The 19083-nt window shown below is 36.3% G+C and overlaps 4 protein-coding genes across 4 annotated transcripts in view; 2 read left to right on the forward strand and 2 right to left on the reverse strand.

The window, feature by feature from the left end:
* LOC120336360 (octanoyl-[acyl-carrier-protein]:protein N-octanoyltransferase LIPT2, mitochondrial-like) overlaps positions 1-8114 on the reverse strand; it is a 140883-nt gene extending 132769 nt beyond the window's left edge. The window contains exon 1 of the mRNA XM_078110084.1: positions 8105-8114. The gene's annotated coding sequence lies outside the window, so the exon portion shown is untranslated. The remainder of the gene's footprint in view (positions 1-8104) is intronic.
* The window catches only part of LOC120336855 (double-strand-break repair protein rad21 homolog), a 120314-nt gene that overhangs the window by 76803 nt on the left and 24428 nt on the right, over positions 1-19083 (forward strand). The gene's annotated exons all lie outside the window — the stretch shown is intronic.
* LOC120336023 (uncharacterized) lies at positions 723-4975 on the reverse strand. Its single transcript, XM_078119091.1, has 5 exons — positions 4807-4975; positions 4043-4279; positions 2960-3118; positions 1674-1827; positions 723-1178 (listed from the first exon to the last, which is right to left on the reverse strand). Exons 1-5 carry the CDS (start codon positions 4850-4852, stop codon positions 1010-1012), a joined length of 765 nt encoding a protein of 254 aa, XP_077975217.1. The 5' UTR covers positions 4853-4975; the 3' UTR covers positions 723-1009.
* Positions 10248-17238, forward strand: LOC120336283 (uncharacterized). The gene is made up of 6 exons (XM_078109901.1): positions 10248-10340; positions 12298-12501; positions 13571-13816; positions 14274-14432; positions 15214-15367; positions 15864-17238. Exons 1-6 carry the CDS (start codon positions 10298-10300, stop codon positions 16030-16032), a joined length of 975 nt encoding a protein of 324 aa, XP_077966027.1. The 5' UTR covers positions 10248-10297; the 3' UTR covers positions 16033-17238.

Below are 19083 nucleotides of genomic sequence, written 5' to 3' on the forward strand. Positions count from 1 at the left end.
ATAATACAATCTAAATACAAACAAATAGCAGTAAATCTGCATAATAGAATGATCAGGGTGGGCGACGGTTGTAAAACGAAATCTCGTACATCGGGGCCAGTTCATGACGCCACACGACTCAGAAAGAAATAGAATGAGCGAAGAAATAAGACAAGATAGACATAAACATCTAATACAAGGCATTTAGGTTTTTAGATGCATTTGCGTCCTTTCGATATACAATGAAATTTTGAAGCTGTATATAAGAACCTCAGGAAATAATTATCCGCCGGTTGGACCAGTCTTCCAGTCAACTTACATTTGGAAAATCAATCAAATTGTTTTTATTAGCCATTCCGGCAAAGCATAACAAAATGAAAACAAGAAATATGACAAAATTTGTGTGCCGAAAGGCAGGATAACCGCGAAATGACTATTCGGTCCACTTAAAATAACTTAAAACTTATGGCTACAAAATTTGCACAGCGCGAAACGTTTTTATGCGAGAACAGCAGTGGTGTAGCCCTTTTTGTATCATAGATAGTAATTTTCCGTGGCTTGAAATGTTTTTTAGACTCCAAGACTACTAAAAGCACGCGTATTCCAGCGTTCGATCGGACCCGCTAGCTCTTTCGATCTAACTTGGCAAAGAGAATAAATTTTATAACCCCCCCTCCCCCCCCCCCCCCCCCCCTTTGAAAATTTTTGGCTACGCCCCCGGAGAACAGCATCACCCGAAGATGACGCTGCAATGCAATAATAAACCTTGTTTTTTATTAGAATTAGGGAATCCTCCGTATATTATTGCGAGGTAGTGCTGTATCGGCACTTATAGGTTAACGTTTCTGAGAATAAGTTGAACAATAGATATTAAAATTTGAAACTATAAATCTGATACATTCAACCCCACCACTTCCTGCGTATCAGAGACTTGGAGTGAAAGTGTAAAAACGTCTCCTGAAAATACTTCAACGGTACGTCCTTGGCGACCCCGATGCCAAGTCTTTCGAAACTTTAGATGTGGAGAGACTTAATAGGATTCGTAAAGAACATTTTGAACAAGTTCTGGTGACTTTACTTCTTTCGCTAAATTGTCGTTCAACTTAACCTCAGAATAAACGTTAATTTCATTTTCAGGATTATCTATCTCGCCATTTTGTGCGTCAGATGTCGATGCAACAGGCTTTGTCCGAACATACCTGAAAAAATATAGAAAGAGCTTCAAACGAGTCGACAAAATTGCAAAGCTATTTAAAAACTTCCGTATCGCAAATATTGGGCGCGATGGCTGAGCAGTTGAACGTTAAATCGTTAGACCAGGGGTTTGCAACATTTTTTGTCAGTGAGCCATATGACCAACTTCAGTCAACCAGCTGGGCCACACAAAAAGAGAGTGCGACTATCACTTAGCCTTGCAATATTGAAAGCACAGTGCAAAACGACGAAAGATTCAATGCAACGGAAAGAGCAAAATAACATTATGTATTTTTAACCATGTGAGAGCCTTTTTCAAGATTAACTGTCGGATTTGAATAAATCCGAGTATTGACGAGGGTCACACAAATATAACAGCTGTGGTGCGTTCATGTAAGCCATTTGCTGAGATCGCCGAACTCTAACGTCGAAAACAGAAATTATTCAATAACGGGTTCGCGGCCAGTGCGAATCCCCTGATCTCACCATTGGATACATACCTGAAGTATCCAACACAAATCGCTATGCACGCGAGGACAAGAATAATGCTGAGTATAGCAATGGCAATTATGAATGGTAGATACGATCCTGAGATATTTTTTGTATTATCGGATATTGGCTTGTTTTGTGAATTGGTGATTTCTCCTCCGACTGCTGGAAAATAAATCGAAACTTTACTTTAGATTTTTGAACATCGAGCATAGAGAAGTCAAATTTATACGTGAAAGCAGAGCTCATTTAATTGTGCTACGCTTCCATAAACAAATAAATGGTTCAACTAATTCCATATATATACCCGACATAGACTGGTCACCGGACGAGAGGCTGTGGTTCGCTATATCACTAAGTCGTCTTATCGCCTTTTCCTTCTTCCCGGGGATAAATATGTAAATCCTATCCCAAGTAATGCGCGTCAAATATGCAGATGGATTTCGCTCGGTAATTATCAAGTAATGATTTGTTGATAATTGGCTAATTATAAAACTCGTCATGTTTTCCGAGTAGAAGAGGAAATTCAATTAGACGTGGCTCAAACCTATCGTGCGTTTACCGGTTCAGGTATGCTCGGAAAATACCTAACTAAACCAGTTTATCATACCAAAATTTTGCTGCAATTGCATGATGGCCGTATATGGGTCGTATCGTTACCACCCATGCAGTCAAATACTGAAAACAGTATTTACATATTTATCCCGGGGGAGAGGAAAGCCGATAAGACGGCTTATCCATATGGCGTACCACGGCCTCTCGTCCGATTACCATTCCAAGTCGGGTATGGGATTAGTTATATTGTTTGTTTTCGGAAGCATGGACTTGACTGATAAATGTTACTAATAACAGTACTAATAAATGTTTTTTTTTTAATGTTATTATTTGTATAGTCATCACGTTTTCTGGTTAGGCGAAAATAATAAATTCTCTTTCTACTCTCACATACAACCATACTCAGGATAAAAACCTGCAAACCAACGATGGGTAATCAGCAGCGCGATGATTTTTAATGGTAATTTGCAACTATATATTCCATATTTTCAAATATAATGATATTAATTTATATAGGGTGTCCATAAAATCCCAAATTTTTTAAAATTGCGAAGGATATTCATCGATATCATATAATATATTGTTTTTTCCCTCACAGTATAATTAAATTAAGTAATAAGTAAAAATACTTAAAACAATTACTGATTAAAAACAACAAACCTGGGTAAGATATGATATTGAGAACTGACTTCACAACAAAACTACAATTGTGAAAGGATATGGGTTAAGAAATGAGACTTACCTTTATTGCTTAATGTAGATATCAAGACAGATACTGATGTATTTGCAGTTAATTTCAAGCTAACGCCTGGCGTCGATGAATATGAGTCCTCTGCCCGCTCCTCTGTTATTGATGTTGCGCTCGTTTCAATTTCTAACGTAGAAGTTGTTGAAACAGTCGCTGATAAAATTAAAGTTAAATATTAGCGCTAGCGCGAATTCTGCAAAATTCAAACTGAAAAAGTTTTTATTTATTTCCAAGGCATAAAAGACTACGTTTAAATAAGCAAGTGAATGTAAAACATAGATACAAAAAATTGAATGATATCAATGAATTGATATCATGCGTTCTAGCCATACGCTTATTGGGAAACAAAGGGGGGTATATAAGAAAGAGGCAATGTATTATCCACAGTTGAAGTGGCGGCTTCCCTTCCCATTTGCTGATCCTATCTTTGTTTTAATCTCTAATATTCTATATTTCTAGTAAGCAATGTTAGGTGAATAATACGGTACTTGTCATGTCTTGGGTATTACCAAAATACCAGTAGACAGAAATATTACAGTTTATATTCGTCAGTATAACACAGCTTAACGCTAGATACTTTACATGGGAATGAATAACAAGCACGCAGACAGGTGAAAGCAAGGAGCAATTACGAGAAAACAATTGTGACATGCTAATCACAAATCTAGCCCGTGGGGAAAACAACAAGCTATGAAGCAAGTACACAACAGTACTTCGATTTCCGAAATGAGGTAGTGGAATTTCGGGTACTCTCGAAGTATGGGAACTAAGATGGCGGACACCGGAACGTAGTATGTGTACCAGGTTAGAGTTAGGCTATAATTTTATTCCATTTTTCTATATTTTAGTTCTATTACGAGTTCGGGGACAAGCTTGGCGATTCCCGTAGTATTTGTACCTGAAATTATGGCCTAATCCTAACCTTGTACACATACTATGTTCCGGTGTCCGCTATCTCGGTTTACATATTTCGGGAGTACCAAAATTTTTCCTCAAGAACGACAAACTTCCTCCCTGGGGAGCAATTCCCGACTGAGAAACGTAGGACCAGATGAAATAAGCAATAATGATACTAACTTATCCTTTTACAGGGAATAAATCTGTAATTCAGGTCGAACGATTTCTGTATTTGCGCCAAGTCTAAATTCCCGACCAATAATCTGATTTTTTTAGGCAGTTGTTGTACTTTATGAGATCGGAAACCGGGGCAGTTCATCGAATCTGGTGTTGTATTTTGGCATCTTGCGTTACCAGCCTTCCTGTATACGTGGCATCGTGTTGGTTCATCATCCTTGCATAACGGTGGATTAAGTTCTGAATAAACTTTGATGATATTGAGCGTTTGAAATGAATTGACGATCTATTGCTGCTTTGCAAAATCATAAATTTTCCACATGGTGTCATTTGAAATTTGGGTACTCATGAAGTATGCGTATCAAGATGGCGGACACCGGAACGTAGTATGTGTACCAAGTTAGAGTTAGACCATAATTTGATCCCAATTTTCCTTATTTTAGTTCTACTACGAGTTCGGGGACTAGCCAAGTGACTACCGTAGTATTTGTAACTGAAATTATGGCCTAATCTTAACATGGTACACATACTACGTTCCGGTGTCCGCCATCTTAGTACGCATACTTCAGGGGTACCCAAATTTGCGCAGTGTATTTGTTGTCATAAAAATGAGCAATTGAATAAGTGCAATAAATGTTATCTGGGTGTAGTATCACTAATATATCTGGTTTATTTAGTCTTACTGTAATATATATATATATATACAGACACATTGTAAACTATTCAAATCGTGAACAGGACACAAAATTAAGTATTAAATTTCTCACCTCCGATTTGTATTTCCCCATAACACGTTTTATCTGGTCTTTGCATATTTATCCTTGTTATTTGTAACGCCAGCAAAAATTCTTCATTCGAAACTGATGGTATAGTCCAAACACAACTGTCATTTAGGTCCGCTCCACTATATGTAATCGTCCCCCTAACTTCCAGTCCACCGACTACGGGGACGATGCTTTGTTTATGCTGTGGTCGGTCATTAGAACAGAATGAATGAACGAGTTCTACATGAATTTTAAAAAGAAAGATTACTACAATACCGTTCATATTGGACGCAAATGCGTGTTTGAATACGCGAATTTATTATTATCTTGATGGCACGCTCAAACGTTCGTCGATTGCGGGTTGTTAAGTATAAAGTGTTAAGTATAAATATTTAACAGAACTAACAATACCTAATCCCAGATGAAGGGGTTAGTAAAAGGGTATCTTGCACCAGGTCATTATTGTCTTGAGCAGAATGGATTGAATGCCAAGATTTATGCTTACTTATTTATACAAAAACAGAAGGGGACTCGTGCATGTAAGCTAAGGATCCTGTTAAAGCAGTGGTTTCAAACTCAAACTTTTCAAGCCGCCCCCTCTTTTTAGAATTCGTCATATCTCGTGCCCACCTCAATAATAATCAGCCAACAACATTCTACAAATGACAGACAGTAAGGCGGAAAACACGTAGAAAATACGTGGATGGAGCGTAAATATTCAAAATAAGGTCAAGTCTAAAAAATATTTATTTTTAATTAGCTTCGCGGCCCCTAAAAATTGTCTACGCTACACTTGTCTAAATTCAAAATAGGAAAAGGGGGAATTTAACGAAAAAGGTTGGCCCTGGCGTTAAAATAAGGATACTTTCGTCACAGTGCCAATCGTGATTCACCGAATAGTGCATATATATATATATATAAGAAATTGGCTTCTTCAAAATAGGCATCATTTTATTGTTTGCAGTGAGTACATACCTATCAACCAGTTATTAACAGCGGTATATGGTAGCCTACTGTTATTGTATATACGTTATATGAGTTATCGTGACTTGCTCAACCGGTTCTTCGAATTGTGAGTCGTACTCGTATACTATTTGAATCATACGTGCTGACTAAGTACATCAAATTAGGCATGTGGCTCGTAATCTTTACAACCAAACAGTTCCAAGAAATGACATAGACAAGTAAATATTTTTCTAACAACATACGTCGAACAAAAGAATCACATCTCGGAAAAATGACAGAATTCGGAAACTGCGGCAGAATTCGGAAACAGGTGTCGCTGCTCCATAACCATCTTTGGTTTTTCGCGTCACCCTTCATCGTGAAATGTCATTTTTAGGTTGTTTTTCCTAGTTTTTGTTCGCATCAAGTGTTTTCTAGTTTTGGTGAGGAATATACTACTGACTGACGGCTGATTATTACTGTAATTTAGAAGTATATAGTCGTGGTAAAATTACCTTAAACTATTTTTGTCGATTTCATTTGTTAATTTATGATTATGATTACACTCACCTGAGGAACATATTATTACCGTGAACAACCAGAGGGATTCCATTGTACTTCTTCCAAAACTTGCTTATTTAATAATATTTTTTCAATATTGCTGCTTAAGATAAAAACAATTGAGAGAATGACAAAAATATAATATATTCTTCGACAGGAAGTAAAAAAAAAATTCAGGCAAAATGAACGCTTGGAGGTATAGATATGTGAATAATATAGCAACGAGATTATTAAGAAACTTCTTTTATTGCATCATAATCGTTATGCTCAATGGTTGGGGTATAGTTAAAAATTCTTACCGTCACATCGCTGATTTCCTCTTGTGGGGCAGAATACAAGAGCGTAATCAGCCCAAAATCATTTTTCGGGAGGCCAATTTTTTTTGATATAATGACTTAATACGACGTTTACGCGTGCCTTTTACTACTCTGAACAAAGAGCTAGATAAACGCAGCCTATGGTATCTAACAATATCCTAAAGCAGTGGTTGCCAATCTTTTCAGAGTTGGGACCCACTATTTATTACCACAGCTTGTGGCGACCCATTTAACTTTAATAAATTAATAAAATCAAATGTCGGGGAAATACGGTGAGAAGTGCTATACAGTGTACAAAACTGCTATGCGTAAAAAAGACACACGGTCATTCTTTGTGTAGCAAATTTTTGTTCTTTTGAGAAGATTGTAAAAAGGGAACTTTGACAAATTATAATTTAAATTCAATTTAATTTATTTTTTTTGAAGATTTACGTATTATTTACGTATACCGATCCTAATAATCAGTATAATTAATCAAAGCTTTCTACATCTTTTCACAACCCACTGAGATTCCTTTTGCAACCCACCAGTGGGTCGCGACCCATAGTTTGGGAAACGCTGCTAAAGAATCTCTCTACAGACATACTTCGCTGCCAAAGTTATTCAACAACGTATATAGGCGCCCATTTGATAGAAAGCCCGGAATCGTTCGGGTCCGGTTTCCAGTAAACTATTCGAAAATAGAGCAAAATGGTATTGGAAAAGGCGTGAGAATTCATATGATCCTCATTCCTACGCCTGAATACACGGGAAATATTTATATATATTATATGCATAATATTTCTCGATGTCACAGGGTGAGATACGCTATACTTCTGGTCAGTTATTGCTTCATTCAGCACCGGATACCGTGCATATACATGAAACAAATAGAGTGATTAACTATTCCTATATCGAACTGAACTGATAATGGGTTTCTGTTTCGTCGGTTCTCCACAACCTATGGCTTATAGTTATGGAATAAATTCTATTATCAAAAGCACTGTATGGCATCCGTGTTTGGCGCCATATAGACAGTAACTATGCTGAGGCTTAATATAATTTTTTTAATTCAAGGACGTGAAAACCGAAAGTTAGATTTCTAGACACAACATGATCAATTTCGTAAAGGTCTCCAGCTTCTATGACTTCCATCTTGTATGACTATCATTCTATCCATATCTTCTTCGCCCAATGCATTTCTTGCAACAAGTGCGCTCTCTCTACAAAACCTTGCATATTGATGGCTTTTGTGACAGCGACAAACAGCGTTTTTCGAATGAATTATTTCTATCCTGATGACGATATCGTGATATCAGGACTCGTGCTACAAGCTCAAAAGTGCAAGAATGGTTAAGTACAAGAGTCGCAATGAAAGTAATCTATCAATTTCTTTCGCATCTAAATCTTATTCTGGTATTTGTGTTTCCCCTCTGCTTAGAAAACAGATTCTATTTAAGAAAACAGATTCTATTTTTATTGCTGCTCTAATTTATTCTCATGCGACAACAGTGTTATCGAACGGCTGGAAAAAGCTTCGATTCGATTCAAAATAAGCATTGAAATCGTGGTGTTACAACTTATAACAAAGCAACTGGAATTTTAAACATGACGTGACAGTATGTTTCGAAAGAGCATACGCGGCATAACTCATACCCACTCTATGGTGACGCAATAATGTTTGAAACAATTCCCATTGTCGCCATGTTTAATCAAACGTGATGCAAAACGTCTGTCCGTAAATATATATATACTACTACGGGTCTGTCTGCCAGGCTTCGGGACAACCGTAATGTCGGAGTAATAATCCTAGAAACATATAGTTTTATTAACCGATTTCTATACTATCTGATTTTCAAACCATCGTAGATTGGAGAGTTATTTTGTTGGAGCAAATTCAACATGAATAAGTAAGTTTGTATTTTCTATAGCGATAGCACGGACGACACCAATGCAATGATTAAAAGTAGGCAGAACAACACGAAAGCGCACAAAAGTCTTGAACATTGTTTATGCGTTTGTCGACATTGGTAAACTGCTTGATAAAAATTCAACCAAATATTTTTTACCAAACCAAATTTTCATCCGGCTGAGCAATTCACCAGGCGTAGAATTTAGAATCGCATACACTAAAGATAGAATGAGTTCGGAAACGTACGATCACATGTGTTAAGCAGCTTTGAAAGATGTTTCCTGTTGAAATCAGAAAATAGCTTTCAATATTACTTTAAATATATTTGAGGGTTCAGCAAATTGGGTTCGATTTTTATATTTAACGTATTAGGCACTTCGACGTATACGTTTTCGAACATCTACTGTTCGAGTTTTTTCTCCTTCTGCATAATTACCTTTGAACTAATCATCGGTGCTCGATAACCAGTATTGTTTTTTTTCGCGCCTCCTTCACTACAGATTGCCATTTTTACGTACTTCTCTTTATGTTGTTCATACAAAGTGTATTTTCAGTTTGGTGATAAAATACTGATTACTGAATTCAGGAAATCTGGACATGAAATGAGCGGCACCATAAAAATACGAGTTATTTTTTGGGGATTTATCATGTTGTCTCAACGTAAACCTAATTTATATATATATATATATTTGTGTGTTATGTCGTTGAATGGAAAATGAATCACGAAGAATTAATGGATCATCGTCACATGGCCTTGAAAAGATACGACAGTACCTGTAGAACCGTCACCGGTACCCTGTGTAGCCGAGTTGTTCGGTTTCCGATACGGCTACTGGTAAGTTACCGCATATGATTTTCGGGGAATTGTTCATAAAATATTTAGTTTTGCCATCCGTGTTCGCATATTTGAGCATAGCTCTCTTGTTTTTGGTTCCATTACAAACTACAAACTATGGGTCGCGTCCCACTGGTGGGTCGCAAAAGGAATCTTAGTGGGTCATGAAATGATGTAGGAAGCTTTGATTAATTATACTGATTATTAGGATCGGTATACGTGAATAATACGTAAAATAATACGTGAATCTTCAAAAAAACAAAAGAAATTGAAATGAATTTAAATTATAATTTGTCAAAGTTCCCTTTTTACGATCTTCTCAAAAGAACAAAAATTTGCTACACAAAGAATGACCGTGTGTCTTTTTTACGCATAGCAGTTTTGTACACTGTATAGCACTTCTCACCGTATTTCCCCGACATTTGATTTTATTAATTTATTAAAGTTAAATGGGTCGCCACAAGCTGTGGTAATAAATAGTGGGTCCCAACTCTGAAAAGATTGGCAACCACTGCTTTAGGATATTGTTAGATAACATTGGCTGCGTTTATCTAGCTCTTTGTTCAGAGTAAAAGGCACGCGTAAACGTCGTATTAAGTCATTATACAAAAAAAATGGCCTCCCGAAAAATGATTTTGGGCTGGTTACGCTCTTGTATTCTGCCCCACAAGGGGACACAGCGATGTGACGGTAACCATTTTAACCATACCCCAATCATTAAGCATAACGATTATGATGCAATAAAAGAAGTTTCTTAATAATCTCGTTGCTATATTATTCACATATCTATACCTCTAAGCGTTCATTTTGCCTGATTTTTTTTTCTTTTTACCCCCTGTCGAAGAATATATATATTATATTTTTGTCATTTCTCTCAATTGTTTTTATCTTAAGCAGCAATATTGAAAAAATAATATTAAATAGGCAAGTTTTGGAAGAGGTGAAATGGAATCCCTCCGGTTGTTCACGGTAATAATATGTTCCTCAGGTGAGTGTAATCATAAATTGATAAATGAAATCGACAAAAATAGTTTAAAGTAATTTTACCACGACTATATACTTCTAAATTACAGTAATAATCAGCCGTCAGTCAGTAGTATGTTCTCAGTATATTCTCACCAAAATAAAAATATACTTGATGCGAACAAAAACTAGGAAAAAAAACAAAACCAACGTTGGTTATGGAGCAGCGACACCTATTTCCGAATTCTGCCGCAGTTTCCGAATTCTGTCATTTTTCCGAGATGTGATTCTTTTGTTCGACGTATGTTGTTAGAAAAATATTTACTTGCCTATGTCATTTCTTGGAACTGTTTGGTTGTAAAGATTACGAGCCACATGCCTAATTTGATGTACTTAATCAGCACGCATGATTCAAATAGTATACGAGTACGACTCATAATTCGAATAACCGGCTGAGCAAGTCACGATAACTCATATCACGTAACAATAACAGTAGGCTACCATATACCACAGTATATTCCTGGTTGATAGTTAGGTACTTACCGCAAACAATAAAATGATGCATAGTTCGAAGAAGCCAATTTTGTTGATGCAATATTTGGTGAATAACGCATCCACTTCCTAATCCAGTGGTTTTTAAACTGGGTTACGCGAAGTACAGTATGCCGCTAGTACAGTGCATAAGTTCGCGAGTTTATATTTAAATCCGGAAGTCTATATTATGATATGTGTAATAAGCGCGTTTTGCTAGTTTTCCGTGAAAGACCTACAGGTGTAACACATTTGTTTGATTGGCATATTTTATGAATAATCAATTGCTCAGGGGCTCGCTCCTAGAGCCTCTAAATGTCTAAAATGTTTCATTAGGGTTCCACTATACCTGAAAAGTTTAAAAAACTACTTTTTTTCGATTGGGTCTTGATTCAACCCTTTTTAAATGGCAATTCGGCAATATTTTTTAAGACGTGAATTTTCAAAAAACGCAAATTTTTGTACATGTGCGGTTAATATACTTATCAATTGTCAGCTTGTTCTTCCTTCTTGATTCTCGCTTCTTTTTGACTTTCTGGGTAATTACCAATACCCAAATTGACTTCTGGACAAGGATGGACAAACCACGCCTGTCAAAGCACTCTGTGCGGTCTTTTTCATGCTTTTGGAGTAGGCGATGAGGATTTCTTACAACTACTAACAAAGTTTAGATTTATATTCAGAATTCATTTATAATTACGATGAATATGAATTGGTCGATAAAAGACATTAAATGCATCAGTCGAATTGAAATAATTCTTTTCATGATTAACTGGTAATTAATTACTAAAGATTTTCTGAATGCGGTCCGTGCAAAAAATATTGTCCGTCCCTGCCTAAGGTAATAAATCAAACGTGCATCTTATATATATTTCGTTAAAAATCTCACTAAATAAACTAAACTAAAAGTAACTTTATGATATGGTCTTTTGAAAAATTTGAGTATTTTTCTCACTGCGGCTCTTTGCAAAAAATTTTTTTTGAACGCGGCCCTTGGAAAAATAAGAAATCCTTGTCCGCCCCTTGTCTAGCTTCTTTCGTGTTTTCTATCTGACAGGGAAAATATATACATGCATAGCCCCGTAAATCAAATTTAAGATATGGTCTTAGGAAACAATTAAGAAATTTTTTGAATGCGATCCGTGCAAAAACGTTGCCAGTCCCACGGTCTCAAATCCTATTTCTTTGTTATGCAACTAACGACAGGCACGTTCAGCAAGTAAACGATATACAATGTGCTTTTGTCTACTCTAGTTACTATAAAACAAACACCGTACAATATTTTTGTTTTATACTTTAAAAGTGAGGTCGTTCGAGGGCCATAAAAAATTTGACCCGCACTTTGCAGACCATTGCTCTAAGCCTAATGTAATAAATCCGCATATCCAAACACACATTTCCGTCCGATATGAACAGCATTGCAATCATGTTTCTTTTCAAAATTCATACAGGAGTTGTTTATTCAATCTGTCCCAACGATCTACAACGGCAAAGTCTGAAAGGGACAATAAGCTATCACGGTGCGGATAAAAATGACAATTGTGTCTGGACTCTGCCATGGGTCTCGAATGAGGAATTTTTGCTGACCTTGCAGATAACAAGGATACAACTGCAAAAACCAGATAAAAGGTGTTATGGGAAGATCCAAATCGGTGGTAAGAAAAGTTTTATAAGTAATTCTTGCAATATTTGCGGGAAGTTTCCATCTATATCAGTGGTTCTCAAACGATGAGGCGCGCCGCACAAGGGGGCGTAGACAATTTTGAGAGGGGTGGGGTGAAGTTGAATAAAAATACTTGTTAGATTTGATCTTGCCCGTCTCATTTCGGATATTTACATTTCTTTTTTTGGGTATTTACGTTTCATCTACATTTTTTAACGTGTTTTTTAAATAAAACATACTTTCGCCTTACTATCTGTTATTTGTAGCTTATTCTTAGCTTTTTATTTGTAAGGTGGGGCGCGATATTTGACAATTTCTAAAATGGGGCGCGGGTGGAAAGGTTGGAGAACCACTGTTCTATATAAAGACCTTAACTCTAAATTGGCCAAAAACTGATCTTGAACTTGCAGGTTCTCTTCAGTGTGTCAGTACTGCTCACGTTTTTTTTACATCAAAATCTGGCTCATACCCAATTACTCTAAGCCAGCGGGTCCCAAACTTTGTGTTCGTGCGGCGCCAAATCATCAGGGAAAAAATTCACGGCGCACTTACACAAATAAAAATTGCTGCATTCGAATAAAACTCAATTTTGTGATGATCGTTAATGTGTTTTTTATGCCCTTTGAAGGTTGTTAATATGTAGGTCGAAGGACGAAAGACAAAAGGTCAACTCTGCCTGATTTTTCTTCGAAATAATAAAAAAAATCACTCATGGCAGTTAAGCTCGGTTTAGCAGATAAATAAACTGCAGCTGGCGAAATAGCGGCAAGCAGTACAGTGAACCGCCTCTCTAACAATTTATTTAACATTTATACTTTTGATTGTGTTTACCATACCGATCGACCTAATACAATTGCGCAAATACAAGGAAACAAGTATAATATAAATATTGGCAGCAGTAACGAACCTTTATCGCGCTTGTTTGCATTCCACATTTCTATGATATTAACATTATTCTATGGTTTACATAAATACATTTCAAATGCCACCACAAAAAAATTTATAAATGTGCAAAGCAAAATATATCAAGAACTCATTTCTAACAATCAATATCAACGAAGTTTATTCAGGATTTAATCCACCGTTATGCGAGAATGATGAACCCAAACGATGCCACGTATACAGGAAGACTGGTAACGCAAGATGCCAAAATACAACACCAGATTCGATGAACTGTAGTCATTTCCGATCGCATAAGGTACAACAACTGCCTGAAAAAATCACATTATTGGTCGGGAATTTAGACTTGGCGGGAATGGAGAAAAGGTTCGACCTGCATTACAGATTTGTTCGCTGTAAAAGGACAAGTCAGTATCATCATCAACTTTCTCACATACATAGTTCATTTATTCGTGATTTATGTTTGTTAAGTAATAAAAGTTCATTGAACGATCAATTTGATTTGTAATCGCCACATAAGGACCGCAGCCACAACTTTTTCGTACTTTTTTAAATTCTAGTTTGTATAAATTATTGCCATGATCTTCTTTTGATCAGTTTCTCACATTTTAAAATTGATTCAAAAGGTATTGCCCGATTTTACATCATGTCTTTATTTTAGTGTGTTCTTTTGTCTGTTTTTGTGTAGATGGGAACGTACTTGTACGTTTTTAACTTTTTCAATAAGTTATGCCCGTTTTCCAGGTCCTCTGCATTTTGTTTGTTCGTTCGTTGTTGTTTTGTTTCTTTCAGAGTGACCAAAAGAAAATTGATTGATTTATTGATTTGTTCATTGTCTATATCTTATATTCCTAATTTTATCAGCGCCTGTTCCAACAACTCCTACGTTAGAAATTGAAACGAGCGCAACATCAATAACAGAAAAGAACGAAGCGAACACGTATTTACCGAAGTCTGGCGTTAGCTTGAAACCCACTGCAAATACATCAGTACCTGTCTTGACATCTACCTTAAGCAATAAAGGTAAGTCTCATTTTTACTGTGCCAGCGATAGTAACGTAAAGATTGTCCATTTCAATTTTGCTGTGAAGTCGGTGCTCAATATATCGCAAACAGGTTTGTCGTTTTTCAATCAGTAATTGTTCAAGTTCAATCTGTGGGCGTGGGTTTGCTGGTTTTTATCCCGAGTATGGTTGTGTGATAATGAGAGAGAGAGAATTCCTTTATTCGTCAACCAGAAAACGTAATGGCGATATATACAAATAATAATAATAAAAAACGACAACATATATTACAGTTCTCGGTATATGAGTGGATTGTAACGATGCGACCCATATACGGTCATCGAAATCGCTTCATACAATTGCAGCGAAATTTGGAGCGATAAACTGGCTTTGTTTGCTATTTTCAAAGCATACCTGAACCAGTGAACGCACAATAGGTTCGAGCCACGTCTAATTGAATTTTCTCTTCTACTCGAAAAACATGACGAATTTTATAATTAGCCAATTATCAACAAATCCGAGCAAAATCCATCTGCATATTTGACGCGCATTACTTGGGATAGGATTTACATATTCATCCCAGGGAGAAAGAAAAGGCGATAAGACGACTTAATGATATAGCGAACCACGGCCTCTCGTCCGGTTACCAGTCCATGTCGGCTATATATGGAATTAGTTGAACCAGTTATTTGTTTATGAAAGCGTGGCACATTTAAATGAGCTCTGCCTTCACGTATAAATTTGACTTCGCTATGCTTGATGTTTAAAAATCTAAAGTAAAGTTTCGATTTATTTTCCAGCGGTCGGAGGAGAAATCACCAATTCACAAAACAAGCCAATATCCGATAATACAAAAAATATCTCAGGATCGTATCTACCATTCATAATTGCCATTGCCATACTCAGCATTATTCTTATCCTCTCGTGCATAGCGATTTGTGTTGGATACTTCAGGTATGTATCCAGTGGTGAGATTCAGGGGATTCGCACTGGCCGCGGACTCGTTATTGAATAATTTCTGTTTTCGACGTTAGAGTTCGGCGATCTCAGCAAATGGCTTAAATGAACGCACCACAGCTGTTATATTTGTGTGACCCTTGTCAATACTCGGATTTATTTAAATCCGACAGTTAATCTTGAAAAAGGCTCTCACATGGTTAAAAATACATAATGTTATTTTGCTCTTTCCGTTGCATTGAATCTTTCGTCATTTTGCCATGTGCTTCCAGTATTGCAAGGCTAAGTGATAGTCGCACTCTCTTTTTGTGTGGCCCAGCTGGTTGACTGAAGTTGGTCATATGGCTCACTGACAAAAAATGTTGCAAACCCCTGGTCTAACGATTTAACGTTCAACTGCTCAGCCATCGCGCCCAATATTTGTGGTATGGGAGTTTTTAAATAGCTTTGCAATTATGTCTACTCGTTTGAAGCTCTTTCTATATTTTTTTAGGTATGTTCGGACAAAGTCTGTTACATCGACATCTGACGCACAAAATGGCGAGATAGATAATCCCGAAGATGGAATTAACGTTTATTCTGAGGTTAAGTTGAACGAAAATTTAGCGAAAGAAGTAAATCCACCAGAACTTGTTCAAAATGTTCTGTACGAATCCTATTAAGTCTCTCCACACCTAAAGTTTTGAAAGACTCGGTATCGGGGTCGCCAAGGACGTACAGTTGAAGTATTTTCAGGAGACGTGTTTACACTTTCACCCCAAATTTCTGATACGCAGGAAGTGGTGGCGTTGACTGTATCAGATTTATATTTTCAAACTTTTCTAATGTAAGTTGACTGGAAGACTCGTCCAACCGATGGATAATTATCTCCTGTGGTTCTTATAAGCAGCCTCAATATTTCATTGTATATATATATATCGAAAAACCGCACATGCAATTAAAAAACTTACATGCCTCGCGTGATTTATTATATATCTTGTCTTATTTCTTGGTCGCTCTTTCTATTTCTTTCTGAGTTGTGTGGCGTGACGCACTGGCCCCGATGTGCGAGATTTTACAACCGTCGCCCACTCTGACCACTCCATTATGTAGATTTTCCGTTGGCATGCCTGCCTGAGTCTTTAAGTTTGTATTTAGACCGTATTATAATGGCAGTGTAATTAGAATGATGATTAAGGTTTCGTTGCTAATCTGGCGGGATTATTCGATATGAAGCGGCACAATCCCTGACACAGTCGATGCCAGCGAGTGCATCGAATTTGAAGCAGCACCGCTTGATGCTTGTAGCAGGCCAGTTATTGGGCAATGTAGAATTATGTTTGAATTTGTACAACTCCATATATATATATACTTTCTTTATTATAGTCTCATACAGTGAGTGATAGCTGGATTTTGATTTTTCATCGATGATTAACGGCAAATATAATTTCTTACCAGCAGGTCTGGATTTGTTACCGGCGCTATACATGTCATAATTGTAGCATCATCACAATCGACTTGTTTCTGTGAAATTTGAAGCTAGCGAATCTATTAATTTATCAGAGCAGAGTGACAGGTAGTCTTCAACAAAAAGATGAGCAAGTTTAAACTCTCGAAGTCTGACTGAAAAAAGTGCTAATTTTGTTTTGTGAAAATACTATCATCTTCATCTTGTTGCTAATTAGGCGTCATCCGTAGAAATACTTCGGATATCAGATGTTCGGCAATTCAAGTTGTGTGCGAGCGATAACTGTTCTATTTTGAATACTTCATTCAGAAATTGCATGGTTTTAGGGATTAATCTAATCTTTGTTTGCTTTCTTTTCTTCTTTTTTTCTTACTTTATCTTTATTTTTTTTTATCGTTCATAGGCACGCATAGGGTGCCAACCGTCCTTCATTTCAAAGGACAATCCTTTATTTGAGATTTTTGTCCTTGTCCTTTTTAAGATGATAATTGTCCTTTATTTTTTCCAACGTCGTTTTGCCCGATAGTTATAGTACTGTGTTTGATATTGTTTCGTTCTTTAATCGCCTCCGTTTCTGTATTTGCAAGCTTTTAATTATTCTTTTTAATTTCGCTTTGGTACGGCACAAATAGCCAATAGCCAAGAAATACCAATTTTATTAACAATTTCAAATATTTTACATTAATTTTCCGAAGATGGCAAGTGGCAACACTCCAAGATTTGAGTAAATTCTAGTTCAATAACTGAAAATTCTACGTATAATTGGTATCTAAGATTTTAGATTATTTCTCAACTCTGCGATAACGTATTTGGAAAAAAGATTTGACTCCGATGAAAATTTAACATTTGGAAAATTATCACTTTTGGATAATCTTTCTCCAAAATATCAGACCCTTGTAAAAATTGTAGAGCATTTGAAGCTAAAAAACAAACTTAATTTGAATATGTTTGACCTATTTGATGAAGTTGCACTCATTCAAAAAAAAATTTGACACGATTCAAAGCACTAAACTGTTCACAGAATGCAGCTTGAATGCAGGGTCAATGTTAAATAAACATTAAATGAAAAACAAATGGAGATTTTTTAGTATATATATCTTTTTAGCTTGTATATAATTTGTATTTCATTGTTTTATATTGTTCTTTCCTGTAAGTTACAAAATAAATGATGATGGTAATCTATGTTCTTTATTGAGAATTTTCATAGTTGGCAACCCTAGGCACGCATATAATTTTATTCGTGTCATATAGGCAAAATAGACTAGCTTACTTGGAAAACGTGTCACCAAATCGAAAAAGTTAGGTCATCTGACCGAAGTCAGGGTATTAGGACTGAGTTACCGGAAGAAAGGAATGAAGATAAGAAGCAAGTAGGCCAAATATGCGTGTATGATTTTTTGAACCTCATTAACCCCAGAAAATTCCTAACCAGAAAAAAATTAGCAAAAATGACTGAAGAATTCTGAAAAGTTGTATGAAGTACTCAAAGCTATCGACGGTAGGCGCATCGTCCCAAGCAATATGCTTGTCATGCGAATAATGAAAAAGTAGTCTCGCCACTTTCTTCTTCTTCGGGATAAATATGAACTTCTATCCTAATAAAAGTGCTCTTTGGGCTTTTGAAACTTTGCAAATAAGAAGCACGCTATGATAACAGTCTTGATGATCTCCCGTTCTGTCTGTGCGTCAAGTGAAATTTATTTTTTTCCAACCAGCAATAAACAATCGCATATAACATTCAGAAAAAAGCGAGATTATCATAAAATTTCACTGAGGAATCGAAGTCGCTGATATCCCACCTATGCACAACATTAGGCTGATATTACATAATTACTGTTTCAATTACCCTTATGTGGTTCTTATGGTTTATTTAATCAACTGTGAGTGTGATTAACATTTATCGATATTGCAATAAATTAATAAATTTGGAAATTTTTGATACTCCTACCACCAAAGTTTACGTTTGGGGGTTACCAAATTAATCCACTGATTTATATATATCTCATGTATTATCATTTATCATTCTGCAAACATTTCCATTCATTTTCTGCTATCCTATCTATGCACAACATTAGGTCTGGTGTTATACCACCCTAGTAACCCAAAACTGCTCCGCTAAGTGACTTTTGAAATTCATATGATGCTCCTTAATATAATTACATTTTCAATTACTGTTAAACGGTTGTTATGGATTATTTAATTAACTGTGAGTGTGATTAAAATTCATCGATATGCGATATCTTGATAGATTTGACCATTTTTTTAT

Source organism: Styela clava, chromosome 2 (assembly GCF_964204865.1).
Source record: "Styela clava chromosome 2, kaStyClav1.hap1.2, whole genome shotgun sequence".
Taxonomy (NCBI): Eukaryota; Metazoa; Chordata; class Ascidiacea; order Stolidobranchia; family Styelidae; genus Styela; species Styela clava.